The sequence below is a fragment of the Microtus pennsylvanicus genome, chromosome 16 (genome assembly GCF_037038515.1).
Source record: "Microtus pennsylvanicus isolate mMicPen1 chromosome 16, mMicPen1.hap1, whole genome shotgun sequence".
Lineage (NCBI taxonomy): Eukaryota > Metazoa > Chordata > Mammalia > Rodentia > Cricetidae > Microtus > Microtus pennsylvanicus.
The window spans coordinates 30,611,630-30,636,015 of record NC_134594.1 but is presented as its reverse complement, the minus strand read 5'-3'; the positions used below and the strand labels follow the sequence as shown (position 1 = coordinate 30,636,015).

General features: G+C 42.2%; 3 protein-coding genes across 15 annotated transcripts in view; 2 read left to right on the top strand and 1 right to left on the bottom strand.

The window, feature by feature from the left end:
- Positions 1-3,019, top strand: part of P2ry12 (purinergic receptor P2Y12) — a 57,944-nt gene extending 54,925 nt beyond the window's left edge. For all 3 annotated transcript variants that reach the window (XM_075950616.1, XM_075950614.1, XM_075950615.1), the window contains one exon: positions 1,015-3,019. In XM_075950616.1, coding sequence (XP_075806731.1) covers positions 1,026-2,069 — 1,044 coding nt within the window. In that variant the 5' untranslated portion in view covers positions 1,015-1,025 and the 3' untranslated portion in view covers positions 2,070-3,019. The remainder of the gene's footprint in view (positions 1-1,014) is intronic.
- The window catches only part of Med12l (mediator complex subunit 12L), a 305,880-nt gene that overhangs the window by 72,183 nt on the left and 209,311 nt on the right, over positions 1-24,386 (bottom strand). The gene's annotated exons all lie outside the window — the stretch shown is intronic.
- Positions 11,150-14,365, top strand: P2ry13 (purinergic receptor P2Y13). Its single transcript, XM_075950618.1, has 2 exons — positions 11,150-11,211; positions 11,614-14,365. Exon 2 carries the CDS (start codon positions 11,617-11,619, stop codon positions 12,622-12,624), a length of 1,008 nt encoding a protein of 335 aa, XP_075806733.1. The 5' UTR covers positions 11,150-11,211; positions 11,614-11,616; the 3' UTR covers positions 12,625-14,365.

Below are 24,386 nucleotides of genomic sequence, written 5' to 3'. Positions count from 1 at the left end.
TTTATTTGGTTGATGGAAATTTGAAAATCTTTAAACTCCATCTTAAATTTCCAGTTAGATGCCATATATAGACTCCAAGTCAACTGGCTGATGAGTCAACACTCTTCCTTACGCTGTCTGTTGTGTGATAACCTAGGAAAGCAGATGAGGACCAATTTCTGCTATTTTATTTTAGCTACCATTAAACATGTCACAAACCTGAGAATGACGCTCCAGCTGCTTTGTGAAATAACAAGCAATTGTCACACATACAAAAGCTGCTCGCCTTCTATTATTGTTACTGTTTTAGGAGTCACACTGAATGATAGTCAGAAAACATAAAGGAACTTCAAACACAATGAGCAACTTGAAAATGAGAAATAAATGGGACAAATGCTCTGAAGTAAATAATGAGTCTCTGTAAGGCTAACATTTGATTGCATGGCTGACTGGGCACAGGCAGAAGCATTTCCTAGTACACAGGAAAAGAACTTTGGATTTTTATTTTCTACAGTTTACTACTTATTTTATCGAATAAACTTCCCAATAGTGATTTCATACCAAATTCTTTGATTGGGATTGCATTTATACTTCTAACTCATAATCAATCACTTCTCCATTTAATTCATCAGTGATACTAAAGTATGAAACCAGGAATGTGGGTACAGAAGAAAAGGGAGCTGTAAACAGAATAAAAGGCTACAGGCTTGAAAGAAAAGCATTACTGCATGCCTGTCATTGGGCTTTCCCATACAAATAGAGGAGGGCAGACACCAAGGTGACAAACATTCAACAAAACAGACACAAGGCTCCCATAACATCACACAATGCACTTCATATCGTTTTAGTTTGCTAGAGACGGAATATTTGTTTAGATGGAATATTCAGGAATTCAGTTTTCTCTTAATTCCTGCCAACTGCCACCATTAACATAAAACTCAAGCTTTAAGCAAGGTTATACTTCTAAAAGTTGTGCACAGAGATAACAACCAAACTTGTGACTAAGTGTAACCTCCCCCACTCTCTCTACTCTAGGAGCCAGCACAATGGAGATGCCTACCATGAACACCACCATAACCAATAGCACCTTCACACCTGAGAACGGCACCCAGTGCAGCAGAGACTACAAGATAACCCAGGTTCTCTTCCCGGTGCTCTATACCGTCCTGTTTTTTGCCGGACTCATCACAAACAGCTTGGCGATGAGGATTTTCTTTCAGATCCGCAGTAAATCCAACTTCATAATTTTTCTTAAGAACACAGTCATCTCTGACCTTCTTATGATTCTAACTTTTCCATTCAAAATTCTTAGTGACGCCAAACTGGGAGCCGGGCCTCTGAGAACCTTGGTGTGCCAAGTTACCTCAGTCACCTTTTATTTTACAATGTATATCAGTATATCATTCCTCGGTTTGATAACCATTGACCGCTACGTGAAGACCACCAGGCCATTCAAAACTTCCAACTCCAGCAGTCTCTTGGGTGCAAAGATTCTTTCTGTTGTCATCTGGGCCTTCATGTTCTTACTCTCATTGCCTAACATGATTCTCACGAACAGGCAGCCAAGAGATAAGAACATCAAGAAGTGTTCTTTCTTAAAGTCAGAGTTTGGTCTGGTCTGGCATGAAATAGTCAATTACATCTGTCAAGTCATTTTCTGGATTAATTTCTTGATTGTCATTGTTTGTTACAGTCTCATTACAAAAGAACTCTACAGGTCCTACGTAAGAACAAGAGGTGTAGGCAAAGCCCCCAAGAAAAGAGTGAATGTCAGAGTCTTTATCATCATTGCTGTGTTCTTCATCTGTTTTGTGCCCTTCCACTTTGCACGGATTCCCTACACCTTGAGCCAGACCCGGGCCGTCTTTGACTGCGCTGCTGAGAACACTCTGTTCTATGTGAAGGAGAGCACCTTGTGGCTGACGTCCCTGAACGCCTGCCTGGATCCATTCATCTATTTCTTTCTTTGCAAGTCTTTCAGAAATTCCTTGAAAAGTATGCTGAGGTGCTCTAATGCTATGTCCCACTCTGGGGAAAACAAGAAGAAAGGACAGGAAGGTAGTGACCCAAGTGAGGAGACCCCAATGTGAAACATGACCCCAGGGGCTGTTTCTGTCTGCGGCATTCACACTCCTCTGAGGAAATCAACCCACAAAAATACTAATATTACCTTAAAGGAAACTGAGCTAATGACTCTTTAAATAAGCAGTAAACTAGGGAAATAATCATCTACTTTCGCACACACACACACGGATGTATATGGACGTACGTATGTATGTATATATATATGTATATATATATGTACTTATACATATGTATGTCATCTTAAAATATAAGGGAAAAATCCTAATCTTCAAAAATATAGTAAAATAAACTGCATCCTATTGCTACACTGCAAGCAAACCCACAAAGAATTAGTGATTTACTTAGTTTCTGCAAAATGATCAACAATGAAATGCAATATCCACTGTCATTTTAAAATGCATTACCAATCAGTATTATTTTTGTAGTAAGTGAAAATTTATGTTCGATCTGATACATCAAGCACAGTAACTATGGACTTCTCATTTATGACAACAAAGACAAGAACAACCCCATGGACACTTAAACCAAATGAAATGACATTGTGGATGAGGCCTGAATTGGTATAAATGCTCATCAAGAGGGGAGAGGTTTAAAAGTGTATCTTTCCATAAATAACAGACATCGTGAATAAAACCATTAACTTAAGGAATGTAAACGTTCATAACATTCTAATATTTTAAAAAATATATTACTACTTCCTTAACACTAGAGAAAGCAATTTCACTAAGACTCTGAGTTGACTCGGTACAGCGCCATCATTGGTACTTACCTTTGTTAATCGGCTTTGGAAACGCCTGCTGCTTGAATGAAAAAAAAATCACTTCTTAGTAAGAAAAGTGAGTAACTATAATTACCAGAATGCATCTCACACCTACCAATAAGAAAGCGACTGAACTGTCTGACATTACCTGTTTGTAATCACACGTATAATATTAAAGATTACATTTATTCTGTACTGTTTTGTTGGAATTTATTGGTTCAAAAGCTTAGCGACAACGGCTCAACCTTCCTCTCCTACAATAATCATCAAATGTGTTTGGGAACTGCGGCCAGCACAGCTTTATTCCATCTTATTCTTCAGTCTCTTTAGGAAATCTCATCACGACTTCAAGTCTTCATATAATTATAAAAGAGATGAGATGTGGAGTCAGATAGCATGTATCTCATAGTTGCTATTTTATTTTTATTAGTAATCATCACAGAACTGCTCTATATTTATTGGGTATGGTGTGACACTTCAGTTTATGCATATAGGCAATAATGTCCAAATTAGGACCATATTTAATAGCTTTAATAGAAACAAAATACCTAATGTGTGGAAGTTCAAATATTTGTCTCAATTATTAATGCTCCTAAGAGGTGATTCTCCAACAGAAGATGGTACAGATTAAGAGCATCTAAATATCATTAAAGTAAGTGGAAAGGGTATACTATAGACAAGGCTGTTGAACTTCAATAATGTTTTCCAAACCCAACCCAACTTCTCAAGTTACATTGTAGTGCAAAGCTAAGAAGATGTACCTCATAGTGTGGCAACTACTCCCTTCCTACACTGGCCCTTCTACAGTGTGAACCAGACTGGAGATGGAGGCAGAGACTGTGAAAAATGAGCACATGCAGGCAGGGGACACAGGGGAGAGAGAGAGAGAGAGAGAGAGAGAGAGAGAGAGAGAGAGAGAGAGAGAGAGAGAGAGAGAGAGAGAGATTGCAGAAGACACAGCTATTGTCATGTCTGCCACAGTACTCCAGTCTCCCACTAGAACACCCTTTCTGGTTTTATAAGAGCACCAGAATGTGGGTAACAGAGGAGAATCTCGCGGTCAACCCTCTTCATCAAACTTTATTTTGCGTGCAAGACAAATGAAGGGCAGCAGCACCCCCCCCCCCAAACTGTCCAAGGGTAGAACAGGGAGTGTACGGAAGCTCTTCCTCAGGGTCCCACAAGTTCAGTGTGAACATGAAGAGGAACTGCAGGGAACAGACTACCTGAACAATCCTCTGTGCCTAGCCAAACTCACTGGGCTATTTTTCTACAAAAGATAGCCAAATAATGCTGTTAAGATTATGACATTTTAAAAACAACAAAACCCCTGCAGGATATTTGAAATTACCTAAAATTTTAGAGTAAGCCCTATATCACACTGTTGGGTCTCTTTACTGAAAGGCGTTAGGCACACATCCTCCTACCCATTTAAGAGAGTCTGAGAGGCAGGCGTGGCTTATGCCTAGAACCATAACTCCAGTGGGTAAAACAGAGGATCATTTCAAATTCAAGAACAGTCTGGTTTACATAGCCAGTTGCAGGTCAGCCAGGGATCGAAAGAAAGACCCTGTCTCAAAGTAGAATGAACTCTCCAAAGTCAACAGTCTAAAATGTCAGTATTGTCAAATGTCTGACTACACAGGCCATGTCACCATCTCCAGCTGCGAATACTTTGACATATACAAACATCACATCTCCAATTAATTTTTTAAAGTGAAACCAGATTTGGTATATGTGAATAGTTGAAAAGATGAGCCCATGCAATGTAGTCCTGTCCCATAGCTCAGTGGCTTAGCAGGCCTGAGGATGCTAGTGGTTTCTCTGTGAGAAAGCATTTGAAGCAGGCTTTCCAAATCACAGGTCCTGCTTACGGATCCCAGCTCGCCACCTGTTTATGAGAGGTCTGCGGCCTAAAAATGTGGGGTTTTTTTTAAATATATATTTTAAGAATAAATTCCATGTCACATGGAATGTGTAGGAAATTAAAATTCCAGTGTCCACAGTGAGGCTTCCCAACAGCACAGCCACACTGCGCAAGCTATATAGCTAAGATATTCATGCCACAATGACAGAGTCGGGCTGTGGGAAGAAAGAACACAGCCTGAATCACACATACAAAAAAAACAACAACAACAAAAAAAACTTTGCCCTTAAAAAAAACAGAATCTGCCAACCCTTGAATCACCACTTTCACAAGAGAAATAAAACATCAGAGACAAAACCCTCTTGCCATAATCAAGTATTGCATAGTTTGTGGGCAATGGCCACAGCGGCATTAGAGTTGCCAGTGGGAACCGAAGACGTGGAAATACAATTGTAATTGTAATCACAGTCACTAAAAAATGGATGGATTTTGCAAAATGGGGAGGACATTAGAAGATAGCTTCTAGAAGGAAAGAAAATGGACGATATGAAAATAAAAGGAAAATGTCTTCATAATATAAATCTATGCTTATACGGCACAGTAAATTTTACTTACAATTTTTTAATTGACTTAAAGTATTTTAGTAAGAATTACAGAATGAGGCAGTTCCCACCTGCTGCTGAGCAGATGAGTGACCCACCTGCCAGCTGGACTGCTACCACCCACTAGATACTGTTCTTCCAAGACCCACTCTGCTGCCGAACCCTACCCACCTCAACATCCTCCCCAGGGCCAGCCCATTCCCACAATTCCAGCAAACGCCATAGGCCCACATCAGTCAGAAGAACAGCAGCCCCTCCACTGGGCTCCATATTCCATCCAGTCTACAACTCTGGAAGAAGATTTCATCTTTACAAGAGGCCAGGCTGGATCTAGGCACCCAAGGCCCCACAAACATCAGCAGAGATACTGAACCTGAACAGTAGCCGAATCCTTGACTACTTAGGCCAGAAGACAAGAGGGAACAGAAAGTAAAGAAACAAAACACCCATGCAACAAAGAAAAATGCAGGAATCAATACCTAGACCTGCAATCATCCCAAATCCAGATGCCTAAACGCCAGTGTAAGAACACAATCAACAACAGAAAGAACAATATGGAACCACCAAAACCCAGTGACCACAGGACAGCAAGACCTGAGCATTTCAATGCAGCTAGAGCACAAGAAAACAACCTTAAAAATAACTTTATGAAGATGATAGAGACCCTTAAAGAGTAAATGAAAACCACCCTTAAAAGGAATCAAGGAAAAGCCTAAAGATCAGAAGAATTCAATAAATCCTTTAGAGAATATCAAGAAATCCAAGAAAAAAAAAGCAATCCAACAGGTGAAGAAAATAGGTCAAGACCTGGAAATCAAAATAGAAGTAATAAGAAAAACACAAACTGAGGGAATTCTGGAAATGAAGTCTGGGTAAGCAGACGCAGGCATCACCCACAGAATAAAAGAGATGGAACAGAGAATCTCAGGGGTTGAAGATATGATAGAAAAAATAAATTCACTGATAAAAGAAAATATTAAATCTAAAAGATTTCTAACACAAAATATCCAGAATTTGGGAGACACCAAACCTAAGAATAATAAGAATAGAAAGAGAAGAATCCTAAGGCGCAGAAATATAGTTCACGAAATCATAAAAAAGAATTTTCCCAAGCTAAAGAAAGACATGCCTATGCCTATACAGGTACAAGAATCCTGCAGAACACCAAATAGACGAGACCAGAATAAAAGCCCCCTTACCACATAACCAAAACATTAAAAACATGAAGAAAGAATATTAAAAGCTGCAAAGGAAAAGGCCAAGTAATAGATAAAGGCAGACTCATCAGAATTATATCCAACTTCTCAATGGAGACTCTAAAAGCCAGAAGGGCCTGGCCAGGTGTCTTGCAGACACTAAGAGACCACTCATGCCAGTCCAGACTACTATAGCCAGCAAAATTTTCAATCAATTGTGGATGGAGAAAAGATATTTCATGACAAAGCCACATACCAAAGTTAAATCAAGACCAGATAAACAATCTAAATAGACATTTAACTGCTAAGGAATAGAAGTAGTAATTAAAAGTCTCCTAAGATAAGTTAATAAATAAACAAACAAATAAATAAAATAAAGTCCAGGGTCAGATGACTTCAGCACAGAATTTTACCAGAATTCAAAGAAACCCTAATACCAATACTCTTCAAGTTCTTCCACACAACAGAAACAGAAGGAACATTGCCAAATTCTTTTTGTGAGGCTGCAGATACCTTGATACCGAAACCACACCAAGACTCAATAACGAAAGAGCAATTTCCCTCATGAACAGTCATGTAAAAATACTCAATAAAATATAGAAAAACTGAATCCTAGAACACATCGAAAAGATCATCCACCACGATCAAGTAGGCTTCATGCCAGATATGCAGGGATGGTTCAACATATGAAAATCTGTCAATGTAATCCACCATTTATTTTTTTTTAATTTTCTTTTTTTTATTTCTTTTTTTTTAATTTATTTATTTATTAAATCCACCATTTAAACAGACTGAATGAAAAAAAGGAACACGATCGTATCATTAGATGCTGAAAAAGCCTCTGACAAAATCCAACATCCCTCCATGATAAAAGTCTTGCAGAGATCAGGAATATAAGGAACATACCTAAATATAATAAAAGTAATATACAGCAAGTCAATAGCCAAATCAAATTAAATTCAGAGAAACTCAAGGCAATTTCACTAAGATCAGGAACAAGACAAGGCTGTCCACTCTCTCAGTATCTATTCAATATAGTACTCTAAGTTCTAGCTAGACAACTAAAGGAGATCAAGGGATACAAATGGAAAAGGAAAAAGTCAAACTTTCGCTTTTTGCAGATGATACGATAGTGTGCATAAGTGACCCCCCCCCAAATTCTACCTAGGAGCTCCTACACCTGATAAACACCTTCAGTGATACAGCAGGATACAAATGAACTTAAAAAAACCGTAGTTCTCTTACATACAAATGATAAACAGGCTGAGAAATAAATCAGGAAAGACACTCTTTACAACAGTCACAAATAATATAAAATTTTAGAATAACACTAACCAGACAAGTAAAAGACATGTATAACAAGAACATTAAGTCTTTGAATAAAGAAATGGGAGACAATACCAGAAAGATCTATATTTATGCTTCTATGTTTATGTGGCAAGTGCTTTACCTACTGTGCCATCTCCTATGAATTTGAGTTTTCAAACAGATGCTTTCTTTTATGATAGAAAACCTTGTAACTCAACAGTAAGCATTTCAAGCAATACTGTGGATGCACTGCCTGTTTCTGGTTATCTGAAGAGACTCTACTGCTGCTTCTCATTTCCCTATAGTTCAGGACACCTGATTGTAAACTACAGATTGTTTAACTAATTATCACTTTCAGTTGTGCTAATGGGGAAAGTTTAAAATTATCTCACACAATTGAAGGAAAGCACCTGAGTATGTTTCAGATGAAATGAGAAGTCTCTTCTAGGAATACAGGCGTTTCCACTTCAACTTTCATTCCAAATGACAGCCAACACTTCAACTTTTCAAATCGTACATGATACATGCTAGCTACCTCAACCTACCGTGACCCAGCTAAGAAATGCCCAAAGACTAAAAAAAGGAAGTAATGGCAGACGATTCCCATTACACACCAAATTGCCCCAGCTCCTTCCTGACCGTACCCATTGGACAACTGACATTTCCCACCTTAAACCCGAGTTTGCAGCAGACAGAACTACAAGGCAAGTTCAAGGATTTGCCTTTTTCCTGTATTAGTCAGTGACTCTTTGCACAAAGACTACATAATAGGGTAAAACCCTCCAGATTCATCCTGCTGGTTTCTCAGTGTCTGGCAGGGGCCCTAAGGCAGGTTCTAAGCTCAAACCCTAGGGCTAGTGGTAGGTTTGCAGTAGTCCCTATTAACACAATTTTGGGGAACTGTTTAGTTTCTGCATTTTAGTTTTTCATCTCTAAAATGGGGCTAAGCGCTATACATGTTGTAAGGATTGTCATAATCATCTCTAATAGCATGGTTGTTTTGATTTTATTAGTTTCGACTCTATTTCCTTAGAGCACACTAGAATTTTAATCTTTAGTTTATTCCCACTTGGCAGGCTCTTAAATTATGAAACTATTCATTGCATGTTTTTTAGTTCTTCCTTCCTTGTTTTCATGAACTAAGCCCACAGGATTCCAATCTTCTTTTTAGTTGACTTAACAAGCTTGCAAAACATCTCCCACGACAGGCATCATTCTAAGTATGTGGCAGATGCACCTTCATTTTTCCCCCTTCACTTTATAAAGAAGATGCTGTTGTGCATTTACATCATAAAGAAAAGACAAGCATTTCAGAGCAAGAGTAAATAACTTCCCAAAGGACCAGAAAAGTAACAGGTGGACAAAGACTTGAACCTAAGCCCTCTAGATTTGAGATGGCGCTCCCGCAACGCTCTAGGGAGCAGCCCTCAGATGAAGCCTTCAAAAGGGAAAACCTTTTCCAACAGATTTTAGCATTGTTGGGAGGATCAGCTAATCTACTGACCAAGATAAGGACTTTGAAACTCTCATTTAAAAAGAACCAGTGTTAAGTCCAGGAAGATGGCTCAGCTAGTGAAGACCATCCTTGAAAATACAGGGTTCCATCCACGGAACCAACATGTTGAAAAGAAAGAAGTGACTCTCTGAAGGAACAACACACCCACGCACGTGTGCAAACACACACACAATAAATATGTATTTCACAAACAAAAGAATGTACCTTTGTGACCCTAGATATGGACACTGCTGGTCAGTTCCTCTTTTCAAAGTTTCCCACATTTAGCATTTTGAAATTTGAGCAAAATAGGATTTCCAGTTCTCATATTATGAAAGTATCCTGTACGGAATTTCCCATGTTTCAAGTGAACCCTTCCAGGCCTTCATTTTTATATAGGATTGTAGGCTATAGAGAAATTAAAAATTAGCTATGTAGGCTAAAAAATATTATAGCTTAAAACTTATTTTGCTAGGTTTTTATCTTCAAGTTATGGTCCATTACATCAGAGAAATCCTAACATGTTTCAGTAAAACAAAAATCTTTTTAAAGGGTGCCACCTTCTGTAGACTAACCAAAGTTCCCAAGCATCACAGAGCATTCCATTTTACAACGAATTCAAGTGTGGAATCTATGTATTCAAGATCCTAAACCCAGTCAACTAGAATTTTCTAGTCAATCAAACCCTGTAGACAGTTCAACTCTAGAGTAAACGTGTAGCAAGAAACATGGAAGTGAAACCTGCCATAGATAGCCACACCGCCCCACTAAGATCACCTAATTTCCTCTTGCCCTTCATCTGTCTGGCAGGAAAGCACACCACCACACACAGTAACTTTCTCCACACTTTGTGAGATTCGAAGGAAACACTGGACAAATCTTGGCCCAGCACTGATTCACAAAATTCTTTAAGTCTCAAGAATGCAGGTGGTTTCCTAAAATGGCTTTCTAAAAATGGCAATACAGCATCGTCACTCAAACTGGCAATTCAGGAAACCAAAGAAATGAGTGACTGACATTCTCAGGTTTTTTTTTTTCTAACATGCTCCGCGCTAGGCCACCCAGCTGCCTCCCCAATACTCCTATGAAGTCGATGATGTCTTCACAATTGTTACATGTGGAAATGAGACGCACAGATCTTAAAACATTTGTTTAGACTAAATACTAAAAAATAATAGGTCCAGGGATAGCAGCTCCCACTTCTTAGAAAAGGTGGCACATTATGCTCCAGAGACCTGGGGAATCAAAAGACAAACGGCAAAGTCTGCAGAAAGAAAAAGGCCGTCCCTCAACACAGAAACTTCTTCCAAGCGCAGCCTGTAGGGTAAAGAAGATAAGTGTCTGATTTTCAAATCAAGAACCATCCTCTTGCTTAGTTGCAGTTTGGTACTATATTCTCCATCATCTAAACTCCTATTACTACAGATGAGGTACTCAAAAAGATCACTTAACATGAATAACAAAAAAGTAAATGAAGTTTGAGACTGAAGAATCAGCTTGGCAGTTAAAAGCACGTTCCCAGCACCCACTTCGGGTGGCTCACAGTCGTCTGTGACTCCAGCTCGAGGCGATCTAACGCCTCTAGTCTCTGTGTGCACCTGCAAGCATATGCATCCCCCGTACATATAATTAAACCTAATAGAATATCCCACATGTTAGGGATGTGGCTGAGTGACAGCGTGCCTGCTGAGCCAATGAAAGCGCTGGGTTCGGTCCTCAGCGCACACAAACCAGTAACTACTACTGGCCAATGCTAAAGATAAAGAGGTTCTAGAAAACATGGGTATTACAGAAGCCCACAAGGGAAAATGAGGAAGGAAAGCCAGTATAAGAAAGCAGAAGCTTTACTCCACAAGCTATTCGCGGGTTGAGCTAATGACTGTCACAATACATACAGCCGAGTATCTTCCCAAACAAAGGTCAGTCTCGATTTTTCTTATGAATGTGCTTGCTGTAAAAGGTAGAATGTAGCTAAATTATTTTTTTAAAAAAATCTAAATATCCTATTCTATAAACATAGACTACAAGAATAAGGCACTAAGTAATATATGGCAACCTACCCTGTCTCTTACGTCCAAAATTGGCTACCGTTATTGCTATGTAACGAATAGTGCTTACTGTTTGGATTTCAGGAGGGTATAAATTAATGGGGCTTTTAAAGGACCAGAGATGAGATATATGCTCAAAGCCAAGAATCAGATCTGCTGAATGTGTTACATAATGCACTTTGCTTTTTTTTTTTTTTGTACAAAAAGTAGTATTTGCCAAGTCATGAGGGCTCTTCGTTTTCGTTTGTTTGCGTGCATGTTCGTTTGCAATAGCGGATGCTCGAGACAGCCAACGCCACTGCGATGCAGGGCTTCAACAAGTCCGAGCGGTGCCCCAGAGATACTCGGATGACACAGCTGGTGTTCCCGGCCCTCTACACTGTGGTGTTCTTCACTGGCCTCCTGCTGAACACCGTGGCCCTCTGGGTGTTCGTCCACATCCCCAGCAGTTCTACGTTCATCATCTACCTCAAAAACACTCTGGTGGCAGACCTGGTCATGACACTAATGCTTCCTTTCAAAATCCTTTCTGACTCCCACCTGGGACCCTGGCAACTCAGAGGCTTTGTGTGCAATTTCTCTTCTGTGATCTTTTACGAGACCATGTATGTGGGGATCATCATGCTGGGCCTCATCGCCTTTGACAGATGCCTCAAGATCATCAGGCCTTTCGGGAAATGCTTTGCAAAAAAACCTGCGTTTGCAAAATTAGTCTCCATTCTCGTCTGGCTCCTGATGTTCTTCATCTCCCTGCCAAACATGCTCTTGAACAGCAAGGAGGCGACTCCATCGTCCGTGAAGAAGTGCGCATCCCTGAAGAGTCCTCTGGGGCTGGTGTGGCATCAGATGGTCAGTCACACATGCCAGTTCATCTTCTGGACTGTGTTTGTTCTGATGCTTCTGTTTTATGTGGTCATTACCAAAAAAGTATACAATTCCTACAGAAAGTTCACCGGTAAGGAGGACAGACACAAAAGGGTGGAGACGAAAGTATTTATTGTCATAGCCGTGTTCTTTGTCTGCTTTGCCCCCTTCCATTTCGTCAGAGTTCCATACACCTACAGTCAAACTACGAAGACCGATTGCCGGCTAGCAAACCAACTGTTTGTTGCTAAGGAAACAGCTCTCTTTTTGGCAGCAACGAACATTTGCATGGACCCATTAATATACATACTCCTATGTAAAAAGTTCACAGAAAGGGCACCGTGTCTGAGGGGGAGAAAGATGGCGGTATCAAGCCAGGAGCAACCCAGCAGTCATACAGACAACATCATCCTAGCCTGACAACGTTCTCCCCCACATAGTCATTCTACTCCTGGCTTTGCTTCTATTTAAGGATGGGAATTAAAAAGATCATTTACTTGGAGACTTCATTTAAGCATTATAGGAAAAGTGTGTGGGGGGGGGGCAAACATTTTTTTTACATTTATTATCCTAGAATCTGGAAAAGATTATGCACATTTTAACCACACAGATTTATGAACGGACCGAATTAGCATTAAGAGGGTGTTTATGAAAGTAAATGACCACTAGATGTCATCTTGTGAAGAGCATTCATGGACTATGGAAAAGAATAATGGGTAATAGGTGTGTCTAAAAAATCTTCCCTTCTAGTGACTATCCCACATTCTATCACACACATCCTTCCCAGAACATCCTGGTAACTTTTATCGCCTTCAGAGTGCTGATATTTGTGGGAAGGATCCAATAAACATGGATTTCCAATGCCTGTGGAGGAAAGCCAAAGGCAGTAGCTGAAAGAGATGCAGTCTGAGGAAGCAAAGTGGGTGAAAATGATCCCACAGGAATCCCCAAAGACTTGTTTCCTTACAAGTGCAAAGGGCTCTGCCACATCTCAGCTGAGCACCAGAAGAGGCACGTGCTGCGGGCAAAGCCAGTAAACAGTCACGTGCAGTCTGGGAGGGGGAAGGTGGTGTCATTCAGCAAACCCTTCCTGGGCACAGAGTCTGCACCTTTGGCTGAAAACAATTATTTCTCCCACTGTTGTCTATATACATAGAACACCTGTTGCTAGTTTGCTGTAATTCTGGACCACATTTCTCAAAGATGAGGTTTTTAAAAAGACAGACATGTCACAAAGTTTTGGTATCTTCTGAAATATGTCACCACCACCACACACACACACACACACACACACACACACACACACACACACACAAAAATGGACTGCAGAGAACCCAGACAGATATACTAATCTTGGTGTGTATATAAGCAAGGGAACTGTTGGCCTGTGGTTGGTAATAACTATGTGAGAAGATTTTTCAAAGCCTGATTCATTTTATTTAGGCCCATCTACTCCAGATTTCTTTGTGCATTTAAAAAAAAAAGTAATGTATTTGTGTTGTTGTTGTTTTATTTCTTTGTTTTGTTTTTCAAAACAAGGTTTCTCTGTACCTTTGGAGCCTATCCTGGATCTAGCTCTTGTAGAACAGGCTGGCCTCAAACTCACAGAGATCCGCTTGCCTTTAATCCCGAATGCTGGGATTAAAGGCGTGTGCCACCACCGCCCAGTTGCTTTTTTTTTTATTTCTGGAATTGTGGATGCTGCTACTGGACTTGTTTAGAGAACATGAGGACTCTCCCTCTAACTGAGCTTGCCAGGTGTAGTCTTGGATTCTCTCTTCACATAGCCTCAGAGGCCACAGAGGTGAGGGAACTTATTATGGCTCTGTTGACAGCATTTCCACTCTGTGACCTTTCCACTCTTGTTAACACGCCATGATTGTGTCTGCACTGTGCACAGAACCTTCCCTCTGACTCACCTTGTAAGTTCCCATGTATGTATAGATGAAACCCCAAATTGCTATTACTTACTCTCTGTAATCTCAAAAGCCTAGCCTACCACTAGTCTCAGCCCCAATCACTTCTTCAACTGTGCAGTATCTCTCCTGTATATCATAATGATTTGTGATAATTTGCCTAATTATGCATCTACTCCTTAAATAGACTATGTATAGTTTGTGGACAGAGAAAATTTCATCGTTCAATTAATAAATGTTTGCTAACACAAATCAAAAGGGGCATTTTTTTTTTAGACAGGCTCATACAATTTGCTCTGGTTGTCCTGGAACTCACAAAGATCTGCCTAGCTCTGCCTCCCAAGTAGAGTGCTGGGATTAACTGCATGTACCACCAGACCCAGCCCAAAGGGGCCTTATTATGATGCACTAGAAAAGAAAAAGTCAACTCCCACTCATTTATCATGAAAAGATTTGGCTTCCAGGGTACCTAGCACAGCTCAGCAGTAGAATCCTGTTTCCGGATATTTGATTGCACTGTAAAACCCAAGAATGCACTAATGAAATCAACCTTGGATGGGGGCGGGGCAGAGCCAACAACTAGTTGACAGGAATTAGTCATAGAGAGTTTGGAGGAGCCAGGAAGACAGAGTGATGCTCAGGAAGGAGGAGGGAGGGGGGACTTGGAACTTTCTGATCTTTTTGGTTTAGAAAGGCTGGAGAGATGCTCTCTTGTGGGGTCTCCAGCCAAAAAGGAAGGTCGGTTGGTTGCTTCTCAGCCTCTCTGAGCTAGCAGGTTTTCACCCCAATGTCTGACTCCCAGGTCTTTACTAGTGAACAGAACAATAGAGAGACTGTTAAAAACTATATTTGGTGGCAGCAGCAGAGCCAGCACTGCTGGGACCGTAAATCCCACTAGGCCTTGGCCTGAGCTTCAGGGCGCTGGCTGCAGGGCCACAGATGGTAGTTTAATAGTATATCCAGGTCCAGCCTCTAAGATGACAGACTAAAATAAAATAAAACCCAGAGCCCTAGCATTTAAAAGATTCTGGATTTGTTCCGCAACACTGGGATGAAAAGGAAAGATTTGTAAATGAAAGTTTAGTCTTGAGTTTCCTACAGTTGCTCTTCCATAGCATGCACGCACAAGCCGAGGAAGGATGACACCCACCTGGGCTACGCTGGACCAGGAGTGAGGCATGGAAAACTAAAGGGTTCAACAGTTGAATTTTAAGACTACTGACAAAATGCTTTAGTTATCAATTATTGGGCAAGTCAAACCTGTCATTGATGGATATTACAAATTCCCAAGCTCTCCTTTGGACTGATTCTCGGTCTCTCAGATAACACAGTGACATCATCACTGTTGTTACACACATCACTAAAGCATTAGCACTGTTCTTCCGAGCACATTACAGTCACAGGAGACTCACACTGTGTGGCACGCAACTGCATCTGAGCCATGCTGTTAAAAATAATCCTTACTGGGTAGCAAAACCTGTATAGTTTACCTCTGATAACGATTTCAATCTCCTCGACATGGACTTACAACTAATATATACAATATGAAGAAGGGTATTTCCAGATATAATTTCAATAGCAAATCAGGCTTTCGCAAGTTCAAATACTTTATATTCCATTATAAAAGCGGATTGCTCAGTCAAGCACTGTGGCCTATGCCTGTATAATCCCAACACACCAGAGTCTCTGTGAGGATCGCCCATCAGAACTAGCTTCTCCAGGTGGCCTCTCAAAACAACAGCAGCAGAAGCATGAGCTGTACAAGAAAGCCGCCAAGAGCCAAGAGAGGAGGTTTGCTACTCTTATCTTAAAGTTACGTTCTCCAAGCAAGCCTCTAAACTGTTGAGGCAAACCCTAAACTCTAGAATACTTACGGAATGGGATAATAGAACTTGGCCATAGGCAAGTAGGAAAGAGTATAGAGAAAGATCAGGAGCTTGCACGGCTCGGGGGCAGTGTGCAATGCTAATATAATCCTGCCTTTTCTGCAGCTTCCCCAGGAGCCCGTGCTTAAATCTGTATTAGACCTTTCTTAATAAACTCCAAAATTGCTTTTTTTTTAAAAGCAGCAACTCTGAGTCGGTTTGTGAGCTGAACTCACAGCAAAATTGAGGGTTTCTGTCAAAAGGTAAGATATAATTATTTGCACTGGATAATTAGGGCGAGGCCTCCAAACATCTTCCATGAGGGGAAATGATGGGAGGGTAATTACCACACACGGAATGTTCCGGAGAAACCACAGGAAGTTACTCCAATGTGGGAATGGGGGCAGGGCAGAGATGCAGTGAGAACTCTCAGCTCAGAGAAGGGAGCGAGTAGACAGGGATAAAGTCATTCAACTGAGTGGAGCTCCCAGGTCCAGTTCACACACGGTTGTCACCGGAGAAATCGCCCAGAACGCAACAGCCCAGGCCAAGCGGGGCTCTGCTATCCCAGAAAAACCAAACAAAATAGAACAGAAACAAACATATTTACAAGATACTACCCCATGAGTGCAGAATTTACCAAGTATTCTACGGACCTGGAAACAGACGTGGACACTCCGAACTTCGTGTGGACACCCAACATGTGTAATAAAGGTACAGGACACATGTGCTAAGGAGGTCACATGCTTCCGTGGGCACCAGGATCGGATGGTCCGTCACACCTTGAGTTCCTGACTCTGTTTCTTCAGCAAGGCCTAGGGAAGGCTTCCTGCTGATAGTGCAGTCACCCTAAGTGTCTGTTAAAGTCACACTTCAACAACCCAGCTCTCAAGACACACATAGCCCCTAAACCCAGGGTGCTGAGGCAGGAGGATGAATCTGAGGCCAGTTTGACCTATGGAGAGAATTTCAGGCCATCCCGAGCTACACAAAAGTAAAATGAGGGGCCCAGAGCTGGGTGAGTCAACTGGAGACAAAGCAACAGGATTAGTCAGAGAGCAGGGCAGCTGCAAGGCGAGAGGGCAAGGACTGGCAGCCTAGGACGCTGACGTCTCACTTAAGGGGCACTGGCTATTTATTACTAAATGTGGGCACTGAAGGCAATTCCGATTGCTAGCTGGTAACAAGGCGGTGATGAAACCGGGAGCTGTGAAAACCAGCGTGAACGCATTGCATAATACCCAGCATTAGCCAGGCAGGTAGACGACGCTTTCAACACGTTCTGTCATTTATCAGTCCTGGGAAGACTATAAAGTGTTTTCATTATCTTCATGGTAGAGGTGAAGCGGAGAAACAGAAAGGCTAGGCATCCTGCATAAAGTCACACAGCTCGCAAGCAGCATAGCCAAGGACTTAATTCAGACACTGGCTTCTAAGCCTATCTTAAATGGCATAATAGCCTCAAGAAAAATCACAACTTCAACCTGCTAATCTACATCCTGGATCTTTTGTAACTTCTGTAGCCACTCCCACATTCCCTGCCTCCCCCCAAAACAACATCTTCATGTGTGGGCTACAGGAAGCCCAGGAACTGCTGGCTAATAAGCCCAGACTGGTGATTTAACAAGGACCTCCCATCTCAGGACCTTCCCACCCTACCCCCATGCCAGAATGCCCGTGATGCCAGCGCCGTGCTGCTGGGCACTTTAAAAGGATCACTGCTCCGTGCATGCATGGTGTGGGTGCGTGCATGTGTGTGCGCGCATATGTGCATGTCTGTTTACGTTTGTGTGGGCACACACGAATGCACATGTGGAGACCTGACGTTACTGCAGAACATCTCTGCTGATCACTCCCCACGGTGTGTATTAGGTGGGGTCTTTACTGAGCCTTGAGGTACCACACAGGCTACTCTGGCTAGCCAGCTCCTGGGCTCTGGGATTACACGGACCACCATGCTTACCAGTTTGTATGTAGGTTCTGGAGATCCAAACTCCTGCTTGACCTGGAGCCATGTCCCCTGCCCTGCCCTCCCCTTTCTGATTATCACTATATTCTTGAAGTGGGCACCATGAGTTTGCCCTCTGGTAAAGGGGAATAAGAAAGCAAAAGGACAAAGAGGACGACTTCGTGCCGTGGGTGTGTGTATCTCCTCGATGACACATATACAGCTCATACTGGCACTCAGACCAGTGGCTTCAAGGCCGGAACCTCCACGGCTCTGCGCACACAACCTCCCTGTCCCAGCATGAAGGCAAACAGAATTCCTCTAAGCCTGACATCAACCCCACAGGTGAGGTGAGGAAGTGAGACCCTGGAAAAGAAAGTGGGGAGAAGTCTATATGTAAATGAGTTTCAACACCCTCTGGAAGAGGAAAGGATCAATCCTGATGCCCTCTGCTGGCTGGGTCTCCTGGGAGCTGTGTTCCTGAGGGAAACAGAAGCCCCAGATTGATTCACTTGCTCACTAGGCCAGTCGCCCTGTGGGTGCTCAGCGCAAGGCTGGTGTCTGGAGCTGCACCTGGGTAAGGAATGCAGACCACAATGAGTGGGAGGTGCTGTGTGAGGCGTGATGCATGGTTTTCAAACCACAGAAGCTTGGAGGTTTGAAAAGAAGACTAATTTCAAGTAGAGGGGTTGAAGAAGGGCTCCGAGGACGTGAATACTTGAACTAGACCTGGGAGGGAAACACATCACTTAGAAGAGAATGCTGTGCAGCACACAGGAGGGTTCAGCATGGTTACCAAAGCCCCTCAGAGGGGACACAGCCATGGAGTGCGCGACTGCAGCACCTCAATGCAGAAAGTCAGCTGAAAGATCACAGAGCAAGTTATGGGCATTTGGACTTCTCCAGGGAGCCACTGAGGTTTCCGAGATGGAGAACCACACCTGTGGGGCTGTGTTTCTAGGGAAGCTTGTGCATCTTAAAAACTCTCCGTTGACCTGGAGGAGACACTAAGGCCAGGAAGTCATCTGTCATCTGTACAGCAGGAGCAGAGGGAGGGAGTATGAGAGAGACTGACCCCTGACAGTCAAATCAGGGAAGGGCCACAGAGAATACTAAAAGATGACCCACTTTTAGTTCCTCCTCATCGTCCTGACTGGAAACAAAATCATGGCGAGCTTCTCCTCCAGCCAGCAGGGCCTCGCTTTGGGCAGAACAATCCAGGCAGGTCAGGTATATTCAAAGCCAGTCCTATGAGTTCCCTGCCCACCCCTCTGTCAATGTGGATCAATCCAAATTTTTGAGAAAAGGGGCCATCTGAGGCCATCCCGACTACTTGAAACTCCTGGTTCTCCAGGGAAAAACGGGTTTTGATTTTTAGGTCTCTTCCCCGTAAGCTTTGCTCTCTCTCTCCCTCTCTCCCTTCCTCCTTCCCCGCCTCTTCCTGTGTGCCTGTGTTTCATTTTAGGGAACGTTTGTTACCTAGTGCTGTCTGTTATGTATGGAATTTTTTTCTTGCCTTTAATTCTTGAATTTTTAGACAGAGCAAAGCTCCCATTGAGACCCCTAAATAGTGGCAACTGGAGAAACTTTGAGTTCAGAGCCCAGGGTTACTTAGGGCATTCTACATACAGTACGCTTTTGATTAACGTGTAACACATGTTCTCAGAGGGTTCAGTAAGTGTGACCATTCCCCTCCTACTCAAGAGCCAACTGCCGTGGAGGCCCTTAGAATGGGTGAAGTATTGACCCATGAGAAATGGCAAATTGCATGTTTGGGGTATCTCTCATTTGAGTTATCACCAAGGAATCATGTCTGGAAGTCAGAGCAGCAAGGGCAGCTTGTGAGCAGAAGCTGAAGCCAGGGCCACACTAATCTGGCCAGTGGCTTTTCTGAGAGACGAAGATAACGCAGCCGCCATGTTGCACAAGTCTCGCCGACTGACCAAACAAGAGAAGGGAACAGAGGCTGAATCAGGGCTGGGGTGTGGAGAGCACAAAGCACTGGAAACCAAGAGACCAGAGAGAATAAAAGAAGGAAGTGACAGTCATGAAAAGCAGCCTCTCTGGGGAGGCCAAGGTAACTTGAAAGTGGGTGGCGCTCCAGTGTGTAGACAGCAATGAGGGCACACGAGTTCACGCTTAGCTTTCTAAAATGGGTAATTCCATCTGAGGGGTGGGAGTAACTACATTCACCAAGAAACAATGAACAGAGCAAGGGCCCCAGTGGAATGGTTTACCCTTGTGAATGCACTGCCTGTCATGAATAAATATGAGCTCCAGTCTTCAGCTTTCAGACTATTGACAACGGATCCCAAGAGTTTAGGGTTAGGGGTTAGGGCCAGGGTCAGGGTTAGGACTTCCCTGCTGGGAGGAGAAATGGGTGAAGCCTTGATTCTATCAAGCCTTGACTGTCTCCAAGAGAAAGATGCTCAGTTTCTCAATGACCTTGCAGGAAAGACTCACCATGCAGGAGACACTTGGAGCAGAGGCAAGTAAGGGGCCACACCACACCAGATTATATAGTAAATGCTTCTCTTGCTTCTATTCAGACCCTACTTGCATGTCAAGAACACTAGAGAAACCCTGAAGATGGACTTGAAAGGGTCCATGGATCTCTCTGTTCCTCTTCCCAATGTGGTCATATTAAATAACTCCCCACTTTCTAATTAATTTGACCCCCTCAATTGTTTTACTAAGGACAGGCAGCCAGTTCTGGCTCATTGGGGCACAGGCTATGATCCCTAAGTCCAGCAACAACCCCAGGCAACAGAGCCAGCCTGAGTCACAAAACAGGTATGCCACCATTTCAGGCATTCATGTTACTTGAGTCCTGACTCTCCAGCTCTAGTCTCAGAAGCATCTTCGGAAGACGAGGGGAGGAAAGCTAGAGAATACAGAAAGAAAGGGAAGTGTCAGAACATCAAGAAAGAATAGGATGGATGTTAAAGCAAAAGAAGAGTAATAAAGGAGAAAGACAACGGTAAGACTATGAAAGAGACAGGAAACCAAATTCCAGACTTCAAATATGTATGTAATTCTACTTTGGAAACAAAATCACATATTTCACTCAGCATTAGGACTTCTGCTACTCCAGTAATGAAACTCAAACTGATAGCATACTGTCCCGAGGCGTGGGAACAGAGCGGTGGACCCTTGTTTACACGGTGGGTTGTTAGGATATGATTTCACTCAGAAGCAGCTTTCTCAAGCAAAGTTATCTAAGGTACATCGTACATCTGAATATCTTAACCTTTTTTAAAGGTTGAAATTCCTGTTAAGGAAGATTATAAAGAGTGTTCAGGGACTCCCTGACTCATCACTAAAGGGAAATTTGAGCTCTCTAAACACGACCAAATGTTGAAAGGAAACTGTAACTTCAGAACTGAGGATTTTCACCTTTTAAACCCCTCAAATTTCTAAGCATAAAGGCATACCATACCTGCCTCGCCTACTTATTTCAGTTACCATACCTATGCCTTCCTACAAGAAAAATATGCTATTGTTCCTGAATACCAACCAAATTGTAAACAGCACAAGAATTTCCCTGTAGACATTTTCCTATTTCGGTTAAAGGTATCTTCATGCATAAGAAGTCATTAAGGCTGAAAATCTCACCCAAAGTAAAAATGGTATAAAGTAGACACTGGGATCCAAACTGGAGTTTACCTGATCCCAATTACCAGTTTTGTCATAGCCTAGCATTGTCCCTTAAAGCAAGATTTGCACAGCTGGGGACAGACAGGATGCCAAGCCTAGACGAGAATTACAAGGGGAGGACAAGAGCAGACACGGGTATCTCCAGACTCAATCTCCAAAGCTCCCGTCCCCTTTAATCAACTACTGCAAATGATGTTCCCATAGCAGAAAAGGTTAAGGGCTGTATGTAAAGTGGACCTAATAAACACAAATCATTCCCAGTGACAGATTAAACACAGTAATTCAGGCACAAGGACCCAAAGATATCAATCTAGTCTAAGGAGTATTAAAGGGTTTGTAATAATCACATTCAACACACATGCACAGCTACTAGGGAGGAGCTATAAAATAACCTTACATACAAAAGGAAACTATGATTCCTTGAGGATTTCTCTACAGTCCTTGCTGCGTGTTCCGACTACATGAGAAAGACAAGGATATTCAAGGCCAGTCACTTATCTGGGCATGGTGAGTCGTGCCTGGAGTCCCAGCTCGAGGGAGACTAAGATGGAGAATTGCCATGAATGAATTCAAGGCCAGACTGGGGTACACAGCGGGTTTCTACTTGAAACAAACAAAGAAATAACCCAAAGAACCAAGACCAGACACATGAAGCAGTGCCTCACATTCTTCCTTGCGGGTCTTTGTCAGTGTGTTATTATCACAGGACTCTGAGCACCTTCGCATGCACATTTTCCTTGTAAAGGAGCCGGGTACAACTGACAGTACAGTGATGGAGAAAGGGGGCCGACAACGAAACGCTGTGCCTTCTAACACTAGACAGAGAACACGTCCCCAGCTGGACACCAGGTCATAGAAACTAAGAGTGGAGCAAGGGGTTTGCAATGGCACAAGGTAACATGCTCAGTGTCAACGGAGAGAGTGAGGTGAGAATGAAGACCTCATCTCAGAAGGGAGAAAATCTCACCAACCATGTTACTGATTCCACCTTCTCTCCTTGAGGGTCTGTGTCTCTTTAAGAATTTATCATAGGAAAGCAGCCCATGATCAAACCAGGTCTTCATTTTATAGACACCAACTACAACAGAACTTGAGCAAGCCATGCAAAATCCAGAAGAAAAAGTCAATTTACTTTTATTGAGTTTTTTATTTAGTGATCTATAAGCATCCCTTTGCTCATGACCCATTGGATGGATCCAGCTAAACTGATGAAGCCAATTTCCTTACACAAAGATTAAAAAAAAAACTAAAAAATGAACAGATTAAAGAGTATGAGTCTATAAAAACATAAATCTAAATATAATCTATAATGACGGACTAGATTCCACAAAAAATTAAGATAATACTGAGGACTGGATTTAATACAGACAGAATTTCCAAATACTGTTTTAGCATTAATTATCACAATCAGCAGTACTACATAACAATTTTTTTAAAGTAGATCATTAGGCCAGTGAGATGTCTCAGTGGGTAAGGGTGCTTGTTGACGGAGCAGAAGGCCTGAATTAGATGCCTAGAACTCACATGGTGGAAAGGGAGAACTAACTCTGGCAAGGCATGGTCTGTTCTGAACACATGTGCCATGCTATGCAAGAAAGCAAATGCATATATATATATACATAAAAATAAATTCATTAGGAATAATGTGTCTTTGAGGAAATACAGGCATAAGCTGTTGAAAGTGTTGAGTTTGTTACAAAGACTACAACTTTAACCCCTCCTCCCAGTAGTGTATGCGATGGTTTGTGTGCAACTTTAACCCCTCCCCCCCAGTAGTGTATGTGATGGTATGTAGTCTCTATGTAAAAAGTCTTTAGCAATTTGGAAATTTAGATGAAATACACTGAAACCACTCTTTCAACTTGTACAATTTATTTAACATACTTAAAGGAAGTGTTAGAAGTGCCCAGTCAGTAAAGAGCTTGCCTTGAGCACAATACTGCCTTAGGTCTCCAGCACCCATGTGAAAGGGTGTGCATTATTTCTGTGCTGGGGATGCAGCGGCAGCAGGAGAAACTCTGCCTCAAAAGGTAATGTAGCAGGCACCCAATGGGGCCCTAAGGTGCACACGCTCATAGCCACACACCCACAAACCGTTTTAGAAGGCATTGAAGTCACTGCCAATGTTCACACACTGTGGGGAGCAGGAGATGACTCAGCAAGTCAAGTCCCTTTTCACTGAACCTGACCACATGTGCTGTCTCCCTGGGACCCACGAGGTAGAGGGACAGAAGTGACCCCCACAGTTTGTCCTCTGACCTTCACATCACCAACTAAAAATAATTTTAAAATATAATTCTAAAAGATTTTTTAATTTAATGTTCTATTTTTTAATCATTGAGGGGACATAGTGACACACACACATACCTACCTATATTAAACGTGAATTTGCTAAAAGAGCTGCCTGGCATGTTACCAGATGTTCTTCCAATAAAGTAATAAGGTAATTATTGCTATCAAGTCAGTCTCCTGGGGCTTTATGAAATGCAAGTCTTGTAATAAAGATGAACAGGCAAACACTAAGAACTTACACAGGTTTGCTGCAGTGCCATGAACAGCCACAAAGGTGTGGGCTACCTGCCATCTGCTCTTCCCATCAAGGCCCATTGAACACATTCGGGTCTGAACATGTATGATTTCCTTTTTTGAAGGTTAGGGAAGACTGGCTCTAACAGGTCCTAACTTGAGAGTAGCACATACACTTTTAAGACTAATGCATAGACTATCTCAGGTTAACTTCTTCATTACCAGACTTAATTTCTATCACCAGCCAGGAAGTGTGGAAATATTGTCCCC

What these genes read in the sequence shown, in the direction of transcription:
- P2ry13 (XM_075950618.1), top strand. Translation starts at nt 11,617, where the DNA reads ATGCTCGAGACAGCCAACGCCACTGCGATGCAGGGCTTCAACAAGTCC.